Source organism: Carcharodon carcharias, chromosome 13 (assembly GCF_017639515.1).
Source record: "Carcharodon carcharias isolate sCarCar2 chromosome 13, sCarCar2.pri, whole genome shotgun sequence".
NCBI classification, from domain to species: Eukaryota; Metazoa; Chordata; class Chondrichthyes; order Lamniformes; family Lamnidae; genus Carcharodon; species Carcharodon carcharias.
The window spans coordinates 127,900,256-127,923,665 of NC_054479.1; the positions used below are offsets into that span (position 1 = coordinate 127,900,256).

Sequence of the window (23,410 nt, forward strand, 5' to 3'; positions counted from 1 at the left end):
CCCGACCAGATCGATGGCCCATGGGACCACCATCATGACCATTGCCTGTAAGAGCTGAGGTGCGGTATTGCACACTCCTGCAGAAACAACAGGTCAGCTTTGACCTTGGCAAGGTAATCCAAGGTCGCAACACATCGCGTAGTAGATTTAATGCTACGCACATTTATGGATACAATCTTTACACCCATTTTAAAGCAGTTAGTCGCTTACCAAACCTGTTGTCTCGAGAGTTCCTTCATGCCCGTGGTGTGCTTCACTTGGGATGGGCTGAGGAAAGCGTCCTGAACCTGCCCATTGGAGATGTTCTGCTCGGGTGGCATCTGGGGGTCCGTGCAGAGAGCGGGGTTTGAAATGTCCTCTGTTGGAGAAGCTTCTCCAATCCTCTCCCCCTCTGGGGCGTTGCTGCTCCCGGCTTCCCGGAGCTGGGGTGCGCTGAGCGCCTCACTGTTCCCAGATTCCTGGGGTTGTGGTGCACTGGCATCTTCAGGTTGTGGGCAAAGTTGGGGTGCGTTGGTCTCCTCATTTTCTCCAATGTTCTGGAGCTTGGGTGTCTCGTCCTCCAACTCCCTAGCGTTTTGCCGCTTCTTCTGTTGGCGCCGCCCTGGCACTTCTTCGTCCGAAGAGCTGCTGCTCTTGTTATCTGTGTCGGATAGGAGATGCCTCTTGACTCTTGTCTGGGAAGAGGCTTGGTTTCTTTTTTGCCCCTCCTTCCTTTTTGCTCTCTTCACCAGCTGCCACTCCCCCTGCTGCTTTCCCACTGCTGCCTCCTCCTCCTCCGTTGATTTGCTCTCCTGAGGAGTGGGAGGATCAGGGGGCAGTGCTGTTGATTGGAAGTCTGCTGCCTCAATCTTTTCCTCCACCTTGTCTCTCTCTGTGTCCTCCTTTGTCTCGTTGTTCTCCCTGGGGGCCTTGGTGGTTGGAGTGACACGAGGCATTTCTTCTGCTTCCCCCTCGTTGGCTTTAGCTGCCTGTGAATAAGTACGGCAATGTTTGGGGCAGGTCTTGTAGAGGTGACTTGCCTCGCCACACAGGTTGCAGCACTTAGCCTGTTTACAATCTTTTGTCTGGTGCCCTTCCTTTTTGCAGTTCTTGCAGAGGACAGCACTGCAGTTGGCCGCCACATGACCAGACTTGCTGCATGAGCGACAAAGTTTGGGTTGCCCAGCGTAGACCCACGGCTTCCCCCGATAGCGAATCTGGAAGGGGGGGTGGAAAACAGCTCCCTTACCGTCAGTCTTGAGCGTTACCTTAACCTGGCGTTTACATGTCCAGATCCCCAAATTATCTTTAACTTCAGTGCAGCTTCCAACCTTATCGAAGTACCTGGTAAGGAAGGTGAGCACGTCAGCGACAGGGACGTAGGGGTTGTACAGATGTACCGTCGCAACCCGTTCACGATGCAACGGTAGAACAAAGAGCAGCTCCACCGTCAGGATCTTCATTTCTGGCAGGTCTTTCTTTTCCTCAAACACCTTCAGGAGTTTGACACAAGCTGCCACGTGCTTGAAGGTCACATCAAAGAAACCAGCGCTGGGGAAATCCTGGAGGCAGTAGATCCCACGCAGCCTCGAAACCACACAGCTTGAACAGGATCCTCTTGGTGCAGAAGGTCCTATCCATTCCTGTTCCTTGCTCGCTGCCCTTCACCATGACTCGGATGGTGTTAGGTACTCCATGGTAAGGGGTTTGACTGGTTATAGCCATTTCTCTTTCCCTGGCAGAAACACGATGAAGGTCTCTCCCCTGCCAGGTAAATGATGATATAGACATGATGTTTCCACTTAGCAGCGGCACCCTGGGCAGCATTAATATAAGACAGTAACTATGAAATCTGATAGAGAATTCAGGAGAAATCTCTTTACCCAGTGAGTGGTTAGAATGTGAAACTCGCTACACAGGAAGTATTTGAGGCGAGTAGCCCAGATGCATTTAAGGAAAACCAGATAAACATATTGGAGAGAGTAGAGGGATGTGTTGATGGAGTTAGAAGAGGATGAGAGAGGCTTGTCCGAAGCATTAATATGGATTCTTTTTATTGGTTCATGAGGTGTGGGCGTCGCTGGCTAGGCCAGCATTTATTGCCCATCCCTAGTTGCCCTTGAGAAAGTGGTAATAAGCCGCCTTAATGAATTGCTGCAGTCCATGTGGTGTAGGTGCACCCACAATGCTGTTAGGGAGAGAGTTGCAAGATTTAGATCCAGTGACAGTGAAGGAACGGCAATACGTTTCCAAGTCAGGATGATGTGTGACTTGAAGGGGAACTTGCAAGTGGTGATGTTCCCATGTGTCTGCTGCACTTGCCCCTCTAGGTGGTAGAGTTTACGGGTTTGGAAGGTGCTGTCAAAGGATCCTTGGTGAGTTTCTACAGTGCATCTTGTAGATGGTACACACTGCTGCCACTGTGTGTTGGTGGTGGAGGGAGTGAATGTTTAAAGGGTCCCAATCAAGCAGGCTGCTTTGTCCTGGGTGATGTCGAGCTTCCTGGGTGTTGAGGGAGCTGCACTCATCCAGGCAAGCGGAGAGCATTCCATCACACTCCTGACTTCTGCCTTGTCGGTGATGGACAGATTTTGGGGAGTCAGGGAGTGAGCTACTCACCTCAGAATTCCTAGTCTCTGACCTGCTCTTGTAGCCACTGTATTTATATGGCCAGTTGAGGTAAGTTTCTGGTCAATGGTGACTATTTTAAATTTGAGGCTTTGGGAGACTAGGAGTTGATGTAGGCCAGTGAGGTCAGCATGATGGGTAAATGTGACTTGACATGTGGAATAAGGTTTGGGCTTTTTGAATGATTTGAAACTCATGGGGTCGGGGTGGGATTACCATCCTGGAGACCACTGGAGTAATAAAGTCCAAAGTTGATATAGAGGAAGGTTTCAGTAGCAGATGAGCTGAAGTAGAGGCAGTGACTGGCAAAATGCTGTTATGGTAATGTCAGTGATGGATTTATTGGGTTTTGGCTGTGTCAATGGTTACTGTCCAACTGCTCTTTTTATCTAGGAAATGGTTGCCTTTGAACAACACTAAGAACTTACGTCCCCTGCGATCCATATAATTTCACAATGGCAAGTATTGATTCATCTTCTTTGTTTTAAGGGTGTTTATACATTGATGGGGGCATCAGTTTCCTTCCTATCATATCACTAAGTCCTGTGCTTCTGCTGGGATGAGAAAGGATGGCTTGACCAATGTCTGCCACCTCTTTGATTGACCAGTGGAAGGCCAGTGACACTGATTCTGTTGCTCAACAAGGGTGGGGGGGACCATGAGAGTGCCAACAGCTATCAGTTTCTTTTGGGTGCAGGTTTAGGTGTTGGGACCCTTGCCATTAGGCACCTCTCGTTGTGAGTGACCATTTGATTGGAGTGAAGCTGAGCTTGTCTGCTTCTGTTGCAGCCCTCCAAAAGCCGCAAGTCAAAGGGAAAGGCCCAAAGTGCCAGCAGCAAGAAGGGAAAGGGCGGTAAGAAGGGTGCAGGTGGCAGGAAGAAGAAGAAAAAGGACAAGAAGGAGAAAGAAACTGAGGTGGATATTCTGAGCCCGGCAGCCATGTTCAACCTGTACTACATCTCTCACAATGTCACCGACAGCCTAAGCTTTCGAGGCTTTGCCTGGCCTGGTAGTCCAAAGAAGAAAGGACGGCGATGAATTGGCTAAATAAATAAAGCAAGAAAAAAAAGACATATGTAGAGAAATAAATATTTAATATTTCAATACGTCACAATTGGGAGGAAAAATCCTCTCTCTTTCTCATTCTGGGCTAAATCTTGAGAGTTCATTTGACTCTAATTGCCTCATCTGAAGACAGCCTGGGTACAATCCCATTGTGTCTGGATGCCACCTGATATTTTGGAAGTGGTAGATAGGGTGTAAAAAAAGAATAGAAAATTGATTATATTTTCTCAGTACACCAGTGGTGGGGACATATACCAGGGATGTGCTACACTGTCACTGTAATGTTATCTAGCTCACAACAAAACAGAACACAGATAGCTGAAAGAGGTAAGCTGTGTCTCACCTCAGGCAGTTATAGTTAAAAAGAACCAGGTGGATATAAAGGATCCATGGCACTGGTCAAAGAACAAGGGAGTTCTCCTGGTGTCCTGGCCAACATTTCTCCCTCAGACACCAGCACCAAGAAAGGTTCAGCGATCATTTATCTAATTTGTTCTTGATGTTTAGATTGTCTGCAAAATTACCCTAAGTAACAACAGTGACTACACTTCACAAGTAGTTCCTAACTTGTGAAGCAGTTTGAGATTCTTGAGAATATGAAAGGTGATTTATAAATGCGGCTTCCATTTATTTTCATTTATTCTATTTAAAATGGTTGATGTGATACCGTGTTAGAAGCTGAGGGAGAAAATCTGGAACTCTCTCCCCCTGATGGTCAATTGATAATTTTCACACCTTAATATCAGTAGATTTTTGTTGGGAAAGGCATCAATAGACATGAATCAAAGGCAGGCCGATAGAGTTGAGGTACAGATCAGCTATGATCTAATTGAATTGCAGAACAGGCTCAAGGGTCTGAATAGCCTCCTGTTGCTAATCCTATGGCGTTATACAGCCTTACTACAAAATGTGATGCACTGTATTTATATTGGTGTTAATTGTTCAGTGGCTTTGACTGGGAACAAGCAGGTCATCGACTACCCCTTTCACCAGAATAGCAGTGACTTGGAAGGAAACCAAGGAACAAGGAAGCAATGAAAATCATCTCACAAGGTGTATTCATTTCAATAAAGGAATCCTAAACCTGTAATTAGGGTGTTCCTAGGCCCAGTGGTAATCAGGGTATTATTAAATCATATTGAAGATCCCGTTTCTGAGACATAACCTCTGATTCAGAGGATATTTTAACTTTGGCTCCTCCATAACTGCCCCACAGCCAGTTTTTAATTTAAATTTGCCATTCTCCCTCCTTATGTCACAACATCGACTCTCTCCTGGAGACCCTTCCACAAGTATCAGTGGCTATTCAACACCTCATGCAAGCATTTGCTGAGACATTGAGTGTCCACGGGCTATTTTACTATGAACTCATCACAGCCATGCTGAGCTCTTCCCTCCCCCAAAGACTGTGCATATAAATTATCAAGAGTGGACGTGGTAGTCACTAAATAGTCATCAGGGCCAAGAAATCTGGCCAGTCTTCCCAAGCCTATCTGTTGTGCTCCTAACTCTGAGCCAATGGAGAACTCAGCACAGACCTGGAATTGAAACTAGCACCTTGTTCCCAACCACGTGGCTCATTAATTTTTAAAATTCATTTGCAAGGTGTGGGCATCACAGGCTAGGCCAGCTTTTATTGCCCACCCCTAATTGCCCTCGAGAAGGCGGTAGTGAGCCAGCTTCTTGAACACCTGCAGTCCATGTGGTGTAGGTACACCCACCGTGCTGTTATGGGGGGGTTCCAGGATTTTGACCCAGCGACAGTGAAGGAATGGCAATATATTTCCAAGTCAGGATGGTGAGTGACTTGGAGGGGAACTTCCAGGTGGTGGTGTTCCCATGCAGTTGCTGCCCTTGTCCTCCAAGGTGGTAAAGGTTGTGGATTTGGAAGCTGCTGTCAAAACATACCTAACGGATTATTTATCCACTGAGCCTGGGGGGGCAACCAATTTATTTCCTAATTTAAGGATAATCATTCAGCCAAAATTTTATAGTCTGTTACTATCAACAGCAACATCAACTTGCATTTATATAGTCTCTTTAACATGGGGAAATGTCCCAAAGCTCTTCACAGGAGTGTAGTCTAATAAATGTGAACTTTGAGACAAAGGAGGAGACATTCGGAAGGAAGCCCAAAAGGTTCATCAAAGTGATGGATTTTAAGAAGGGTCTTAAAGGACAAGAGTGAGGCTGAGAAGCACAGAGGTTTAGACCCATCTAGGCGTCACACTAGTACAGAGGAAGCGCAGTATTTTCAGAGCTTCCAAATGAGATGTTTAAGTGGCAGCCTTGGCTCAGTCATTGCACTTTTGCCACTGTGTTAAACCAAGGCCCTGCTCCAGCTGTTTAGCTCAATGTGAAAGATCCTATGGCATTATTTGAAGCACAGGCAGCTCCCCCAGTGTCCTGACCAACATTTATCCCTTAAACAATACCCGGAATACAGATTAACTGGCCTCTTCCCTCATGGTATTGGTAGGACTTTGCTGTATACAAATTGACTGCCTATAAAATAACAGCAACTTCAATTCATAAGAAAGAAAGGACTTGCATTTGTATAGCACCTTTCACAACCTTAGAACCTCCCAAAGTGTTTAATAGCCAATTAAGTACTTTTGAAACATAATAACTGGTCTAATATAGGAAAATACAGCCAGTTGCACATATCAAAGACCAAATAATCTGTTTGAATGCTGTTGGTTGAGAGATAAATAGGACACCAGGAGAACTCTCCTACTCTTTCAGTAGAGCCATTGGATCTTCTACATCAACCTGAGAAGGGCAGATGAGGCATCAGTTTAACCCAAGTGATAGCACCTCAGATGGTGTGACACTCCCTCAATACTGCATTGGAATATTGGTCTGGACTATGCCCAAACCTCTGGACTGCAACTTACAAAATACTTTATTGGCTATGATTTGGGGTTTTCTGAGAGCGCGAGAGGTACTAAAAAATGAAAGTTAATTATTTTTTTCAGCAATGGGAGAAGAGGTTACCTGTGACTGGGGGAGAGATTTTAATGATTGGTTTACTAGTAATGGGGGTTACTAAAGATTATGGGAGGGTTTATTAATGATCAGGGGTAGCTTCATTAGTGGTGGGAGAGGTTCACTTGTGATTGGGGAGTGTGTTGCTGCAGGCTATTCTGTGAGGATGAGCTCTTACAATCCCGACAGTTTTTTTCTCTTTTTTTAAACTTCCTTACACAACTACTGCCCGATAATATGAGGTAAACGCAGCACCAGAGTGCTCAGCCACTCAGGACAGTTTTGTTCCTGTTTGTCTCTGTTTCCAATAAGAAAACTTTCAGCTCAGTCTAAAAGGATTGAATTTCAAATATCAGTCAGGATTGTCCCTTTCTAATCTTTATTTTTTTTTGACGATGGGGGTGGTGGTGGGTTTTGCTCATACATTTACATGACAATGCATTGATAAAAATACAAGTAAAACAGAAGCAGCTCAATGGGAGTTGTTGCAAATTACAACATGTTTGACATAATGAATGATCATCAAATGACAAGTTTAGCTATAACCCTAACTCTATGTTGTCCCAATTGGTATAAAGATCACGAGCGGTCGCTAACGTACTCCATGATTGTCCTCATCGCCAGCCAAGTCTCCTCAGCAGTTGGGAGAATCTGCCTGGATGGCAGCATGAAACCATAGCGACCGGTGTCACGGAGTTCAAAGGCAAAGGAGTACTTGATGCCCTCGTTGTATGTCCAGTCAATGCTGCCTCCGCTGGCCTGGTCTGAAATGGAAAAGGAGAGCGTAAACCTTAAGAGTGTTTTGTCATCACAGCTTATCATTTCCTCATTCAAAAGAAAGATTTGCATTTATATAACACCAGCAAGGAGAATGCCCTAGATTTCTTGAAAATAGGGCTATGACATCTTTTAACTTCCACCTGATGGGGCATGCAGGGCCTTATCTGAAAGGTGGCACCTCCCACACTGCAGTACTCCTTCAGTACTGCACTGGAAGGTCAGCCTGGACTATCTGCTCAGTTTCCTGGGACTTGAACCCATGACTTTCTGACTCAGGGGAAAGAGTGCTATTGATTCAGCCAAGGATGACCCTAAAAGAAAGCTTTTGCCCCATCTATGTGTAACTGTTACTGGGTGCGGTTATTGTACTTACAGATTGCATCACAGATAGACCCGACCTTATACCGTGTTCCGTACAATGAGGTTAAAGAGCTGACAGCAGATTTAGCAAGTGCCTCCTGCAGAGAGAAAACAGAATCAGCACACTTCACCAATCACCTTCCCATGGTCCAGTCTGGAGCACTGATCATGGAAAATGAGAGCAGAATTAGAAAAGGTCACTTAATCATTCACAGGATGTGGGTGTCACTGGCAAGGCCAGCATTTATTGCCCATCCCTATTACAACTGAGTGGCATGCTAGGCCATTTCAGAATGTAGTTAAGAATCAACCACATTGCTGTGGGCCTGAAGTCACAACTGGCCAGCAGATTTCCTTTCCTGAAGAATACTAGTAAGCCAGATGGGTTTTTTACAACAATCTAGTAGTCTTCTGGTCACCATTACTGATACTAGCTTTTTATTTTATTCCAGATTTATTGAATTCTGATTACTAGTCCAATAACATAACCAATGTGCTGCCAAAACTCCTCCCATGACCCATAAACAGTCCACTGTATCATGGGTTCTATCTGGCCTTTTAATATCTTGCAGGTGGGTTATGTATAAATAGTCCCAGATATTGAAGTGCAAAAAAAGCAAAGTGCAAAAGAGAAAATAAAGAATTCAATTCATTTAGCACTTTTCATGATTGCAGGGCATCCCTAAGCACTTTACAGTCAATGAAGTACTTTTTGAAGTGCAGTTACTGTTGTAATAACCAAAAGAATTCGTCACTCTCCTTCAAAGACCACCACTGAATATTTTACATCCATCTGAGTGGGAAGGGAAGGGAAGACCTCAACATCTCATCCTAATGGGAGTGCAGCCAGGGACCAGGACAGCACTGCGCCTGCTGGTGACGTTGAATAGACTGGCCATTTGGAGGAGTTAATGGAGGGGGCACAGCTTCAGTGAAACAGTCCTCTCACCTCATCAATGGGTCCAGCCTGCTCAAGAAATGGGGGAATATTCATTGGAGATGGGGGAATATTCATAGGAGATGGAGGAAGAGGCAGCGGGGTGGGGGTGATGTAGAAAAGTGGACAATAAAGATTGTAAAGAAGGTTTGACCTACCAGCTCCTGGTAATTAGCAGGGTGCACACACTTGTACCCAAAAGGGAACATGAGGAGCTGTGAGTAACTGTGAATGGTGATGAAGCTCTTGATGTTTCTGTGACTCCGCACAAAGTTCACAATGGCCGCGACCTCGGGTTCAGAGTTGGGGTGGGGCCCATGGTACGTCTCCATGCACGGATTGTTACTGGTTCCGGGACCTGTCATATGGGCAGCAGCTGTCATTAATCTTTACACAAACATCTTAGTCCCTCTGTATTGCTCTCAGCCCATCTCACCTCTTCCTCCTCTGCTGCTAATTCCCAGGCACTGGTGCATGCCACTATCTTGCCCAAAGGGCAATGACCAGCTATTCAACAACAGGGGCATCAAAACCAAGTTTGATCCTGTACCCACCTGAAGTCTGCACTCTCTTACTTCCAGCCACAGTCCTGACATGAAATTTTGGAACCCATTTGTCTGCCTTCAGTTAACCTGATCTCAGTCTCCATATTCCATATTCAGCCAGGATTCTGACTTCTGGCAACTTATCCCGTGAAAACCACGTTTCCCTCAGCCCACCCCTCCTCCAACCATTGTATGGTGTCTGTGTGTAGGCGTCAGATGAAGGCAAGACTAGACACAGTGGTGATGCCTACAGTGGTCAAATAAATCTCTGGCATTCACTAACTGATGACATCAGGACGCGCCTTAAGGGTCATATGTTCTTATGGAGCTAAAGGAGGAAGAAAAAAAATCATTTCACACACCTCCAAACCCAGCATCAAAGTTCCTGTTGGCATCGACCCCAACACATTTCCTTCCAGGGGCTGTGGACCTGGTTTTACGCCACATACGGTTCTAGAAAAAGGTCATGTTATCAGAACACCAGCATTACACCAGACTCAACTATTCCAACGCACTCCTGGCTGGTGTCCCACATTCTACCCTTCGTAAACTCGAGGTTATCGAAAACTCTGCTGCCCGTGTCTTAACTCGCACCCAGTCCCGTTCCCCTATCACTCTTGTGCTCGCTGACCTATGTTGGCTCCTGGTCAAGCAACATCTTAATTTTCAAATTCTCATCCATGTTTTCAAATCCCTCCATGACCTTGTCGCTTGCTTTCTCTGTCATCTCCTCCAGCTCCACAACGCTCCAAGATATCTGCGTTCCTCTAATTCTGGCATCTTGAGCATCCCTGGTTTTAATCATTCCTCCTCTAGGTGGCCATGCCTTCAGCTGCCTCGGCCCACAACTCTGGAATAGCCTTCCTATACCCTTCCACCTTTCTTTCTTCCTTTAAGATCTTTGACCAAGCTTTTGATCATGTGATCTAATATCTCCTTCAGTATCTGTGTCATATTCTGTTTTGTAATGCTCCTATGAAGTGCCTTGGGACATCTTATCACATTAAAAATGTCATATAAATATAAGTTGTTGTTATAGCATCCTCATGAGCACAACGACTACAGCATCTTCATGAAGTCAGGAGAAATAGAAGGCACTTCAATTTATATAGCGCCTTTCATGACCTGAGAACATCCCAAACCACTTTACAACCAATGAAGTTACTTTCTTAAGAGGTGGTTATAATATAAGGGAAACGCAGCAGCCAATTCGTGCACAGCAAGCTCCCACAAACAGTGGCGTGATAAGTGACCAGATCACCTGTATTTACTGACAGCGTATCATATCGCTCAGTCACATGAAGATTGTCTCCTTCACATAAGGGACCAACGGAAGCTGCTAAGCGTTTGTGGTGAATATTGACAGAGCCTAACCCAAGATTTTGAAGATATCGGAGTGGTTCAGTCAAGCTGGAAACCCTTGGGGTACTGACCTTGGTGTGGGTATAAACATAACCATCTGGGTTCATCACAATTTCCATATAGATGTCCATTTTCCTCAGCAGTGATGTGATGAAAGGTTCCTGGCCATAGTCAGTGCAGATCTGAAAGAGAGAATTTGTGATACAACGAATTGTGCTTGATCCCTGCTCTTTTCCTCAGTGTTATTTGGGACTGGGTTGAATTTCGACAAAGGTTAGCAGCCATACATCGCTCAAGGATCAAACCTGGTGCATTCCAGGTGTGCAAATCTCAGTACCACACCCCGAGTTACAGTTACCATACACCCCAAGGAACCTGGACTGTAGCGGTTCAAGAAGGCAGCTCACCACCATCTTCTCGGGGCAATTAGGGATGGGCAATAAATGCGACACCCACACCCCATGAACAAATATAAACAAAAAACCCACAGTGCCATCCAGCACAGTGCAAATGCTCGAAAACCTCGTCTGAGCAAGTGAGAGAAGAGAAAAACAGACCAAGTGAGCGAAACTGATAGAGATAGAGTGAAGTAGATAAAACGTAGAGAGAGAGAGATAGTGAGATAGAACGAGTCACAGATAGCTCGATCGATAGCAAGTGAGACAGAGAGTAAGGTAGAAGAGAGTGAGACAGAACAAGGCACAAATAAAGAAGTAGACTAAGTGAGACAGAGTAAAATGAAGAGAAAGAAAGTGAGACAGGAAAAAACAGATAAAGAGAGACAGTGAATGGGATGCAACAAGAAACAGATAAACAGAGAACCGGGAAACAGCTACCCTGCCACCAGGGTCAGTCAATCTCCACCTGTCACACAAAGCCTCACAATTCTGTCCATCCTCGAACCCCAGGGTGCTGATGTTGACTCTATTGCCCCACCCTGCTTCTCTCCCTTCCACAGGGTCCTGAGGCCAACCCTTCTTCCTCCTCCCACCCTCCCCTCCCACCACCACCACCACCACTACCGCCCCCCGCCCCCCCCACCCCACCGCACCCCCCCCCCCCCCCCCCCCCCCCCCCCCACCCCACCCCCCCCACCCCCGCCATCACCTCCAAGCACTGAAGTCAGCTAACAGAGCACAAAACAGGAATAGACCCCAGACCTTTCTTGCTCTGTGTGGCTCAGTTTAATCTATGATGCCTTGGGCATTAACAATGCCTGACAACTTCACTGACTATGGGTTTGTTTACCTTCTTCGCCATCCAGATTGCACTGGCAGGAGAGACCCACTCACGGGCATGGATCCCACCGTCAATCCAGATTGCCGGGCGTCCAGTTCCACCGGTGCTGAACTGTCAAAGTGAATAGGATATGGTTACAAGGAGGAACACAGCCCTGCAGCGAGGGGGGTAGATTTTCTCCCTTAGAACCTGGCAGGCTTAAAGCGTCGTCTGGGGAAGCAGAGAGGAAACTGAGAGCACAGCCCATAATACAGTCCACCTGTTCACTCAAATGGACCAAATACCAGAGGCAGGCCCTGTCACAGGCTCATGATCCTCCCCAGTCAAATTTCCCCAAACAGCACCCAAGCAACAGTTTATATCCCAAAAGCTAACAAGGAAATTTTGTCCTCATGGAAACACGCCCTTCACAGTGGATTTACCAACAGATTCCCATTGTGCCACACACAATATTGGTGAAGGATTTAAAAAAGGTAGTCTGCCTGGGTGAACTGGTAAAATCTACAGGAATTTGTCCAACCAGAGTTGGCAACCCTACAGCCCATGCCTGACTCGCTCAAATTGCTTTATCTGCCTTGGTGTTGGATTAAATCCCACCAAAGGGAGAATAATTCTTCTTGTTTCAGTGAGAACTGAACAATCTTGGTTGGACATTCGGGTCATGGGGACTTCTCTGGTTAAGCCAGGTCCTAGAGCACAGGCCCAGAGTTGGGCCTAGGATGATGATCAAGCCAGTGGCTCCACATGATAACTGGGCCCAAGCCCCCTGGCTGGGTTGGAACTACCCAAAGTCCCCAACAGCTGGCAGCAAGAAGGAAAATTCAACTTTCAACCCCTCATCCCTGGCTGGATGTGAAGAACCTGGTGGTGGGAGGCCAGTGTGTAATTAGTCCCCAATTACTTTCAAATCATTTCCATACCTTTAACACATAGAGCGGGCGGCCTTCGAACGATGTCCCAATCTGTTGCTTCTCTACCAGTTCTGGATACTCAATAGCAAGACTGTCCATCCAACTATATACCTGGCGCAAAGATTAAAGATAAATCAAAACATTGCAGACTAGCACTTCTGTGTAGAGGAACAGGAGAGGAAGGAACACATGAAAGAAAGACGGCGATTGAAAACACTCCAGCTTTGGCTATATGCATCAACTAATCTAGCTAGCCCTGGTCATACTAACTAACCAATCTAACTAGTAAATGACAATTCAGATCTGTCATAATAACTAAAGTAAGTGGCTGGGGATGTGTAAATGAGATTGCCTGGAGTGTTGCTGGAAGCGTTCCTGTAGTGGAGAGTCAGTGAAAGGTCTGTGGATGGAAGGAGCTGTAGAGGCCACTGTTCTTTCCTTCTCCTTGTCCCTGTCCCACCCTCCCTCCCTCATGCTTTCATCAACTTTATCTGCAAGACCTGCATGCAGTGACCAAGAGCATCAGGAGCTGGCTGGTGCCCAACTTTACCTCTGACCACTCCCCCAACACCACCACCACCACCACCACCACCACCCCCCCCCACCCCCCGCCACCCCAGTCACAGTGTTGTCAGAGCCCAGCAGACAAAATGTGATGCAACTCCTTCCCAGTAAAACCCCTGAGTGTGTACCTCGTCCAGAGTGTGGTATTTGCCGTAGCTGAAGGAGGAAGCGGTACGTTCCATCATGGTCATCTGCTCCAGCTCAGCTTTCTCATCATCAATCAGCACCTAAAGGTAAGATGCAGGTTTATACAGAACGTATCACACCCTCAGCACATTCCTAAGTGCTTCCCAAAAATACTTTTCAAATGTTGTCAATGTTGTAATGCAGAGAAATACAGCAGTCAGTTTGCACACAGCAAGGTCCCACATCCAGCAATGAAGTAAATGACCAGATAATCTGTTTTAGTGATGTTGGTTGAGAAGACCATTATTACTAATAGTCATTTTCTCTCCCATCTATTTTCTTCCTTCATCTCCAGCTCAGCAGGTTACCCAATGCTGCAGACATGACGGACCAGCTGTTCTCATCTAATATTGTTCTTATCTGACATTTCATACATCCTTCTAGACACACACACACCCTACACACCACTGTTCACATATATACACACCCCATGTGCCCCCAAACACACAGCTCTACTCACATATACTTATGCAAGCCTTCATACACACCCAAATACATATTCCACACACATGCACACCACTACAAAGTCACATACCCACTTCATACAAATGTAAACACACACAAACCTGTTCACAAATACACATACCCCAAATGCCTCCAAACACCCACCGCTACTCATATGTACATACCCCCCACATGAATACAGAACATTATGCACACCCCCATTTGCATAACCTCATGCACATGGTCACATTCACTATACACACACACACACACACCACCACCACACCCCTGCAAACAGTCTACACTCACAACCAAGTACATGCAGTCACACACATGCCACTGACACATATTTGCATACACTTACACATATCTCTACTCACACATAGGCCCTCACACATAGCTCATATACACAGACACTTGCACAGGCTTCCATACACCCCAGTCACAGACATGTACAGCAGGGGCCACTGGAATAAAATTAAGAATGGGAAACCTGGCCAAATATCTCCCTCTCCGACCCAGGAAACTGAGCCCAATTGTAGTCCCTCTATCTGGCTTAATTTGGTTTAGTGTCATACCTGCAAGTCTTCAATCATCACTGAGTACTGAATACCATTGTGCTCCAGAAACACTTTGAAAGACTGAAGGCTGCTGTCTGGAACATGGATATCTATAATGAGGTCAGACTTCATGGGACTGCGCCATATATCAAGCTGGAGAGAGGGAGAGGACAATTGTGGTTATGTTTAACATATGGAATATATATTTGCAGAACATTATATAATATAGGCTACATTTCCTGGCAACGACTTGTTGACTAGTGTACAGCAATATACGGCATCTGAAGCAAGGTTTTGTTCAAAAAACAGATGTTTCCACACAATGTTGCTAGTCGCCATGTGTAATTGGTTGGCCAGATCCCAATGATAAGCTGCTGAATTTACTGTAAGAGTTTTCACACTGTAAGTCATCTGAACCCAGTTTTATTCCACTTCAGTGACAGGAAATATAACAGGAAGGAAAATCGATCAGTTACTGATCATACCCATCACACACCAGAGTCATACCTTGTTTTCAAATCCCTTCATGCCCTTGGCCACTCTACCCCTGTAATCTCCTCCAGCCCCACAATCCTTTAATTTTGGTCTCTTTTGCTCTAGCAATGGTGATCGTGCCTTCAGCTGCCTGGGCTCTAAGCTCAGGAATTCCCTCCTTACACCTCTTCACCTCACTTTCCTCTTTTAAGACACTCCTTAAAAACTTGCTCTTTGACCAAACTTTTGGTCATCTGACCCAATATCTCCTTATTTGGCTCAGTGTCACATTTTGTTTGATAATGCATCTGTGAAGCCTTAGGATATTTCATCACGTTAAAGGCACTATATAAATATAAGTTGTTGTTTCGCTACACAGGCAAATGAAATTTTAAAAAGGGGGAGAAAGTCATTTTTTGACTTAGAGCCTGACATTTACAACCTGTTGGAACTACTCTCTGGTCCCAACAGTTATAAGTAGCTCCAAAACCTGGTGAGGCCAGTTTGAATGGCAGTCTTAAAGGAGCTGGACAGATTAACACTGAAACATTGGAATGATGATGTAGACTTTAGTCTATCTTTCAGCAATGCCATGGGCTGGCCGCTGATGAAGAGTTCATGTGTTTGTAGCTCCCTCTATAGCTTATGGTGAGAGGTGCAGATTTACAGTTTGACTCACCTGGAGATGCTCCTGATCCTCCAAGGACATCACTAGTCTCGCCTGTTCTTCATCTCTTGGTGTTATCCGGAGGACCTGATCCCTACAAAGAGGGCAGGTATCAGTGCCAGTGTTTCATTTTTGGGCCTCTGATTAATTATTAAGAAAGAAAAGAACTTGCATATTTATAGCACCCTTTCATGATCCCAGTATGTCCCACAGCAAGGTACTTTAAGATATAGTCACTGTTGAAATGTAGCAAAATGCAGTCAATTTGCACAGAGCAAGGTTCCACAAATAGCAATGAGATAAATGACCAGATAATCTGTTGTAATAAAGTAGGCTGAGAGATAAAGATTGCCTCAGGGCAATGGTGAGATACCCCCTGTTCTTCCAGTGGTGCTGCGGTATTTTTTTACCTTCACCTGAGAGGGCAGTCAGGGCTTCGGTTTAACGTCAAGATGGCATCTCTGACAGTGCAGTGCTCCCTCAGTTCTGCTCTGAAGTATCAGCCTAGATTTTATGCTCGAATCGCTGAAGTGGGACTTGGACCCATGACCTTCCGAGGTGAGAGTTTGCTCCGAGCTGGTATAGCACAGGTACCTCATGAGAGTAGAGATGTTGAAAGATACTTTGTGAAGCTATGAGAGAACTTCTGGGATCGTTTTGATCTGCGGAATGCATCACAGCTTCGGAGAACAACTAAAGTGAACAAATATATTTTAGCACAAAACAAAAACAAAAATACCTGGAAAAACTCAGCAGGTCTGACAGCATCTGCGGAGAGGAACACAGTTAACATTTTGAGTCTAAATGACCCTTCAACAGAACTAAGTAAAAATAGAAGAGAGCTGAAATATAAGCTGGTTTAAGGGTGGGTGGAATAGATAGAGCTGGATAGAGGGCCAGTGATAGGTGGAGATAACCAAAAGATGTCACAGACAAAAGGACAAAGGTGTTGAAGGTGGTGATATTATCTAAAGAATGTGATAATTATGAGTAGAAAGCAGGACAAGCAAGGTACAGATAGCCCTAGTGGGGGTGAAGGAATCAAAAAAGGCTAAAAGGTAGAGATAAAACAATAGAAAGGAAATACGTTTAAAAATAATGGAAATAGGTGGGAAAAGAAAAATCTATATAAATTATTGGGAAAAAAAAGAGGAAGATCGGAAAGGGGGTGGGGATGGAGGAGAGAGTTCAAGATCTAAAATTGTTGAACTCAGTATTCAGTCTGGAAGGCTGTAAAGTGCCTAGTCGGAAGATGAGGTGCTGTTCCTCCAGTTTGCGTTGAGCTTTACTGGAACAATGCAGCAAGCAAGGACAGACATGTGGGCATGAGAGCAGGGTGGTGTGTTGAAATGGCAAGTGACAGGGAGGTCTGGGTAATGCTTGTAGACAGACCGAAGGTGTTCCACAAAGCTGTCACTCAGTCTGCGTTTGGTCTCTCCAATATAGAGGAAACCACATTGGGAGCAACGAATGCAGTAGACTAAATTGAGGGAAGTGCAAGTGAAATGTTGCTTCACTTGAAAGGAGTGTTTGGGCCCTTGGACAGTGAGGAGAGGGGAAGTAAAGGGGCAGGTGTTGCACCTTCTGCGGTTGCATGGGAAGGTGCCGTGGGAGGGCGTTGAAGTGTAAGGGGTGATGGAAGAGTGGACCAGGGTGTCCCGGAGGGAACGATCCCTATGGAATGCCGCCAGGGGGGCTGAAGGGAAGATGTGTTTGGTGGTGGCATCATGCTGGAGTTGGCAGAAATGGCAGATGATGATCTGCCATATATATATATAAAATATATTTTAGCAATTATTTATTTCTCCCTTCTGTCCCTCCTGCATGCTTTCAAAGAGCTAACTCCTATTAAGGCCTGGTTCCATCGTTCCCAGGTCATTCTTTAAGAGAGTCTTTACAGTGGGGGGCACGTTTAGTGTAAGATTAATACTAGAGATGAAGTGTAAATCCCAGGATCAGTCTTTAGATGTAAAGTTAATACAAGAGATGGGGGCGTAAACCACAGTTTTGGTCCTTTAGCGATAAGTTAACAAGGGACCAAGTGTAAACCCAAGGATCAGTCCTTTAGCATATGGTTATTACAAAAAGTGGGTTTAAATCCCAGGATCACTGAGATGAAAGACTAATTCAGCAGTAATTGCAAGAAGTATGAGGTCAGGTGTGAAGTCTTGCAGATGTTATCACTATGTGAGAAGAGATGTGAAATGGAAGGGGTGTAGGAGCAGATAATCAGGAGACCAGAGACCAGAGTCACCATTAAAAAAGTGACATTGTTTCAGGCAATCGGTACAGTTGCAGGAAAATCTTCAGACCGTTGCCATCCATATTCTTAAATTGAAAACTGACACTGAGAAAAGCCTGGCTACAATTTGGAACCATCCAGTAGATGAAGCTCTAAGATGAAAGCAAAAAACTGCAGATGCTGGAAATCCAAAATAAAAACAGAATTAGAAATACCTGGAAAAACTCAGCAGGTCTGGCAGCATCGGCGGAGAAGAGCACAGTTGACGTTTTGAGTCCTCATGATCCTTCAACAGAACTAAGTAAAAATAGGAAAGGGGTTAAATATAAGCTGGTTTAAGGTGCGGGGGGGAGGGGGGGGGGGGGGGGGGGGGGGGGGGGGGTTTGGTGGCGGTGCCGCGGGGGTTGTTGGGACAAGCAGCCAGTAATAGGTGGAGATAACCAAAAGATGTCACTGACAAAAGGACAAAGAGGTGTTGAAGGTGGTGATATTATCTAAAGGAATGTGCTAATTAAGAGTAGAAAGCAGAACTGACAAGGTACAGATAGCTCTAGTGGGGGTGGGGTGAAGGAATACTAAAAGGGCTAAAAGGTAGAGATAAACAATGGATGGAAATACATTTAAAAATAATGGAAGTAGGTGGGAAAAGAAAAATCTATATAAATTATTGGAAAAAACAAAAAGGAGGGGGAAGAAACAGAAAGGGGATGGGGATGGAGGAGAGAGTTCAAGATCTAAAATTGTTGAAATCAACGAATGCAGTAGACTAAATTGAGGGAAGTGCAAGTGAAATGCTGCTTCACTTGAAAGGAGTGTTTGGGCCCTTGGACGGTGAGGAGAGAGGAAGTGAAGGGGCAGGTGTTGCATCTTCTGCGGTTGCATGGAAGGGTGCCGTGGGAGGGGGTGATGGAGGAGTGGACCAGCGTGTCATGGAGGGAACAATCCCTACGGAATGCTGCCGGGGGGGGGTGAAGGGAAGATGTGTTTGGTGGTGGCATCATGCTGAAGTTGGCGGAAATAGCGGAGGATGATCCTTTGAATGCGGAGGCTGATGGGGTGAAAAGTGAGGACAAGGAGGACCCTATCATGTTTCTGGGAGGGAGGAGAAGGCGTGAGGGCGGATGCGCGGGAGATGGGCCGGACACGGTTGAGGGCCCGGTCAACCACCGTGGGTCGAAAACCTCGGTTAAGGAAGAAGGAGGACATGTCAGAGGAACTGTTTTTGAAGGTAGCATCATCGGAACAGATGTGACGGAGGCGAAGGAACTGAGAGAATGGGATGGAGTCCTTACAGGAAGCAGGGTGTGAGGAGTTGTATTCAAGGTAGCTGTGGGACTCGGTAGGCTTGTAATGGACAGTCCATCACCAGAAATTGAGACAGAGAGGGCAAGGAAGGGAAGTGAAGTGTCAGAGATGGACCATGTGAAAATGATGGGGGGGGTGGAGATTGGAAGCAAAATTAATAAATTTATCCAGGTCCCAACGAGAGCATGAAGCAGCACCAAAGTAATCATCGATGTACCGGAGAAAGAGTTGCGGGAGGGGGCCGAAGTAGGACTGGAACAAGGAATGTTCCACATACTCCATAAAGAGACAGGCATAGCTGGGGCCCATGCGGGTACCCATAGCCACACCTTTTATTTGGAGGAAGTGAGAGGAGTAAAAGGAGAAATTGTTCAGTGTGAGAAGGGAATTCCTCCAACTCCAACATGATGCCACCACCAAACATATCTTCCCTTCAGCCCCCCTGGCGGCATTCTGTAGGGATCGTTCCCTCGGTGACACCCTGGTCCACTCCTCCATCACCCCCTACTCCTCAACCCCCTCCCACGGCACCTACCCATGCAACTGCAGAAGATGCAACACCTGCCCCTTCACTTCCTCTCTCCTCACCATCCAAGGGCCCAAACACTCCTTTCAAGTGAAGCAGAATTTCACTTGCACTTCCCTCATCTTAGAGCATTCGTTGCTCTCAATGTGGTTTCCTCAACATTGGAGAGACCAGGGTGACCGCTTTGCAGAACACCTTTGGTCTGTCCGCAAGCATTACCCAGACCTCCCTGTCGCTTGCCATTTTAATACTCCACCCTGCTCTCTTGCCCACATGTCTGTCCTTGGCTTGCTGCATTGTCCCAGTGAAGCTCAACGTAAACTGGAGGAACAGCACCTCATCTTCCGACTAGGCACTTTACAGCCTTCCTGACTGAATATTGAGTTCAACAATTTTAGATCTTGAACTCTCTCCTCCATCCCCACCTCCTTTCTGTTTCTTCCCCCTCCTTTTTATTTTTTCCAATAATTTATATAGATTTTTCTTTTCCCACCTATTTCCATTATTTTTAAATGTATTTCCACCCATTGTTTATCTCTACCTTTTAGCCCTTTTAGTATTTATTCATCCCACCCCGACTAGAGCTATCTGTACCTTGTCTGTTCTGCTTTCTACTCTTAATTAGCACATTCCTTTAGATAATATCACCACCTTCAACACCTCTTTGTCCTTTTGTCTGTAACATCTTAGTTATCTCCACCTATTACTGGCTTCTTATTCAAACAACCTCCCTACCCCCTTAAACCGGCTTATATTTCACCCCTTACCTATTTTTACTTAGTTCTGTTGAAGGGTCATGAGGACTTGAAACATCAACTGTGCTCTACTCCGCCAATGCTGCCAGACCTGCTGAGTTTTTCCAGGTATTTCTGCTTCTGTTTTTATTTTAGATGAAGCCTTAATCCTTGCAGATATTTCAGAGACCCCATGGGAGTACCCAGCAGCATTCCCAGTAGTCTTTGTTACAGCCCAAAGTCGTCTCTTCCTTCTGACCTTCCAGGCCTTTAACCTGCTGATCCCCCCAACTTGATAGACTCAGTTACAAAATGGTCAGATGATCACTACACAGCTCTCTCTACTCAGCCCCAGCTATGTGCCTCAGACCCATCCTGAGAGGGACACTCACAACTACTCCAAGATGACAATTCTCCACTTTCCGTACCCAGTTTCCTTGATTGCCAATTCAGTACCAACTTGTGGAATGAGTTGCCTTGTTGGTCCTCACCCATGAGGAATTGGAGTAAAGACTTTCCCAGTCATTTTGTAGGCAATCCCTAGAGGAGGGTGCCAGATGTGATCTTCACCCCATCACTTTGGATGATGTTTGAACTTAGATAGCGAAGGTGTAAGGTCAATATACTAATCACTGCATCACTCATTTCTCCATCTTTAGTCTCTGTTAGGTTCCAGGTCAAGGTTTGATTTGCTATGGATTAGTGAGGCTTTCTAGTTCAGTCACTAACAGTGCTGATCCTTAAACATCAGCAACTATATCACAGCCAACACTCTGGAATTGAACAGAACACTTGATTACTCTCAGTATGTTTATCCTTGGAACCAATGGTGCAACCACTTTGATACTAATCAGGGGTGTGTTAGCACACCACAGGCTTATGAGTAGCCATCAAAAGAGCAACTCTTTCCCATTTACTCTCCAAGGTTCAGATGAGAACACCTCATCTAGTTGATCCATGTGGGAATCTCAGCCATTAGTGTTGGCTGGCTATTTTGGTAAGAGAGATGTCACAACCAAACCTAATTGTCTTCACACGGACACACATCTTTTAGATGGCGTATCCCTGGATGAGTTTCCCCTTCCCCACCCCAATTCTGAGCTAAGAGCCACAGAGGTCAACAGTCACAACACCTCCATTATGCATCAGCAAACTCAACAAACGGCAAGGATTGAACCTGGGAACTTTCTGATTCCAAACTCAGATTCCAAACCAAGAGGTCCTTGTAAAGGCCTACCACCCTTGTGTCTGAGTGGAATAATAACATTGAGGAACCTGGCCACAAGACTGCAACTCACCCCTCGAAACCTCTCTGAGCATAAACGGCCACGAGCAGAGCCAAGAAGATCAGAAGTGTTCTCATGGTGAAGCCTTGTGGAAAGATACAATGTGTTGGGCCATATTTAAAGGGTCAGAGATGCCAAGGCAGTGACTCGGACCAAAGATTAATGATCAACATTAATCTGTACAAAGGTGGAATAATTCCCACACAAGTTGAAGCTGTTCATATCAAAACCTTGTTTGTTTTTCCAACAAACTCCTTATACTTGTGAATAAATATATGTACCTCTTCATAACTCGACAATGTGCAAACAAATTCAAGAATGGAAAAATTGTGCATTGGCTACTTCCAATTCAACAAAATCACTCAATGCTGTTGCTCTTTGTGATTCTTTATAAAACTTACTTTTAGGGTTAGAAGCGGTGGCAGTGGGAGGAAATGTACAGATGATTTTGTGAGTTGGCATGTTCCTAACCCTTTCATTATCAGGGAGAACAAAGTTTCAAAGCCTGTTCCATGTTGAGTTACCTAATCTCATCTGGAGCAGTTGTTGGGGGAGCAGAGGAAATAGTTTCTCAGTATCTGCCCCACAGAATTCCTTTATCATTTGAAACAACTCGATGAGATGACCCCTCAAACTGCTATACTCTATAATATATAAATCAATCTTATGCTGTCCTTGTAATTTAACCCTTTCAAGCCCCAGGATCATTCTGATGTATTTACACCGCATTCCCTCCAAATCCAATTTATCCTTCCTCATGTGTGGCGCCCAAAACTGAATGCTGTTACTCCAGACAGGGTCTGACTAAGGCTCTGTACAACTGATGCTTCACTTCCTTATTCTTGTATTCCAACCAGCAGTAGTTATGTAGATGGCAGCAGGAAGTTACAAAGGAGCATAGACAGGCTAAGTGATGTGCAAAACTGCAGCAGATGGTGTTCAGGATGAACAGTGTGGGGTCATTCACTTTGGATCCAAGAAAGACAAATTGCAAAACAAAAACAGAAACAGAAATACCTGGAAAAAATCAGCAGGTCTGGTAGTATTGGCGGAGAAGAGCACAGTTGACGTTTCGAGTCCTCATGACCCTTCAACAGAACTAAGTAAAAATAGGAAAGGGGTAAAATATAAGCTGGTTTAAGGGGGGGGGGGGGGGGGGGGGGGGTGGTGGTGGTGGTGGTGTTGGGATAAGAAGCCAGTAATAGGTGGAAATAACCAAAAGATGTCATAGACAAAAGGACAAAGAGGTGTTGAAGGTGGTGATATTATCTAAAGGAATGTGCTAATTAAGAGTAGAAAGCAGGACAAACAAGGTACAGATAGCTCTAGTGGGGGTGGGGTGGGTTGAAGGGAAAGGATCGAAATAGGCTAAAAGGTAGAGATAAAACAATGGATGGAAATACATTTAAAAATAATGGAAATAGGTGGGAAAAGAAAAATCTATATAAATTATTGGAAAAAACAAAAAGGAGGGGGAAGAAATGGAAAGGGGGTGGGCTGGAGGAGAGAGTTCATGATTTAAAATTGATGAACTCAATATTCAGTCCGGAAGGCTGTAAAGTGCCTAGTTGGAAGATGACGTGCTGTTCCTCCAGTTTGTGTTAAGCTTCACTGGAACAATGCAGCAA

At 45.4% G+C, this 23,410-nt stretch overlaps 2 protein-coding genes across 2 annotated transcripts; one reads left to right on the forward strand and one right to left on the reverse strand.

The window, feature by feature from the left end:
- Positions 1-217: 217 nt before the first annotated feature.
- On the reverse strand, positions 218-21,859 carry LOC121285911 (carboxypeptidase A1-like; the record flags this gene model as incomplete). Its single annotated transcript, XM_041202853.1, has 12 exons — positions 21,795-21,859; positions 15,702-15,783; positions 14,567-14,701; positions 13,487-13,585; positions 12,804-12,905; positions 11,893-11,994; positions 10,716-10,826; positions 9,645-9,735; positions 8,896-9,095; positions 7,814-7,898; positions 7,262-7,424; positions 218-233 (listed from the first exon to the last, which is right to left on the reverse strand). Coding segments are annotated over exons 1-12 (1,251 nt in total), but the record flags the coding sequence as incomplete, so codon positions are not given.
- On the forward strand, positions 2,762-3,645 carry LOC121285645 (small lysine-rich protein 1). Its single transcript, XM_041202297.1, has 2 exons — positions 2,762-2,773; positions 3,397-3,645. The coding sequence occupies exons 1-2, from the start codon at positions 2,762-2,764 to the stop codon at positions 3,643-3,645; spliced, it is 261 nt and encodes an 86-aa protein (XP_041058231.1).
- Positions 21,860-23,410: the final 1,551 nt, after the last annotated feature.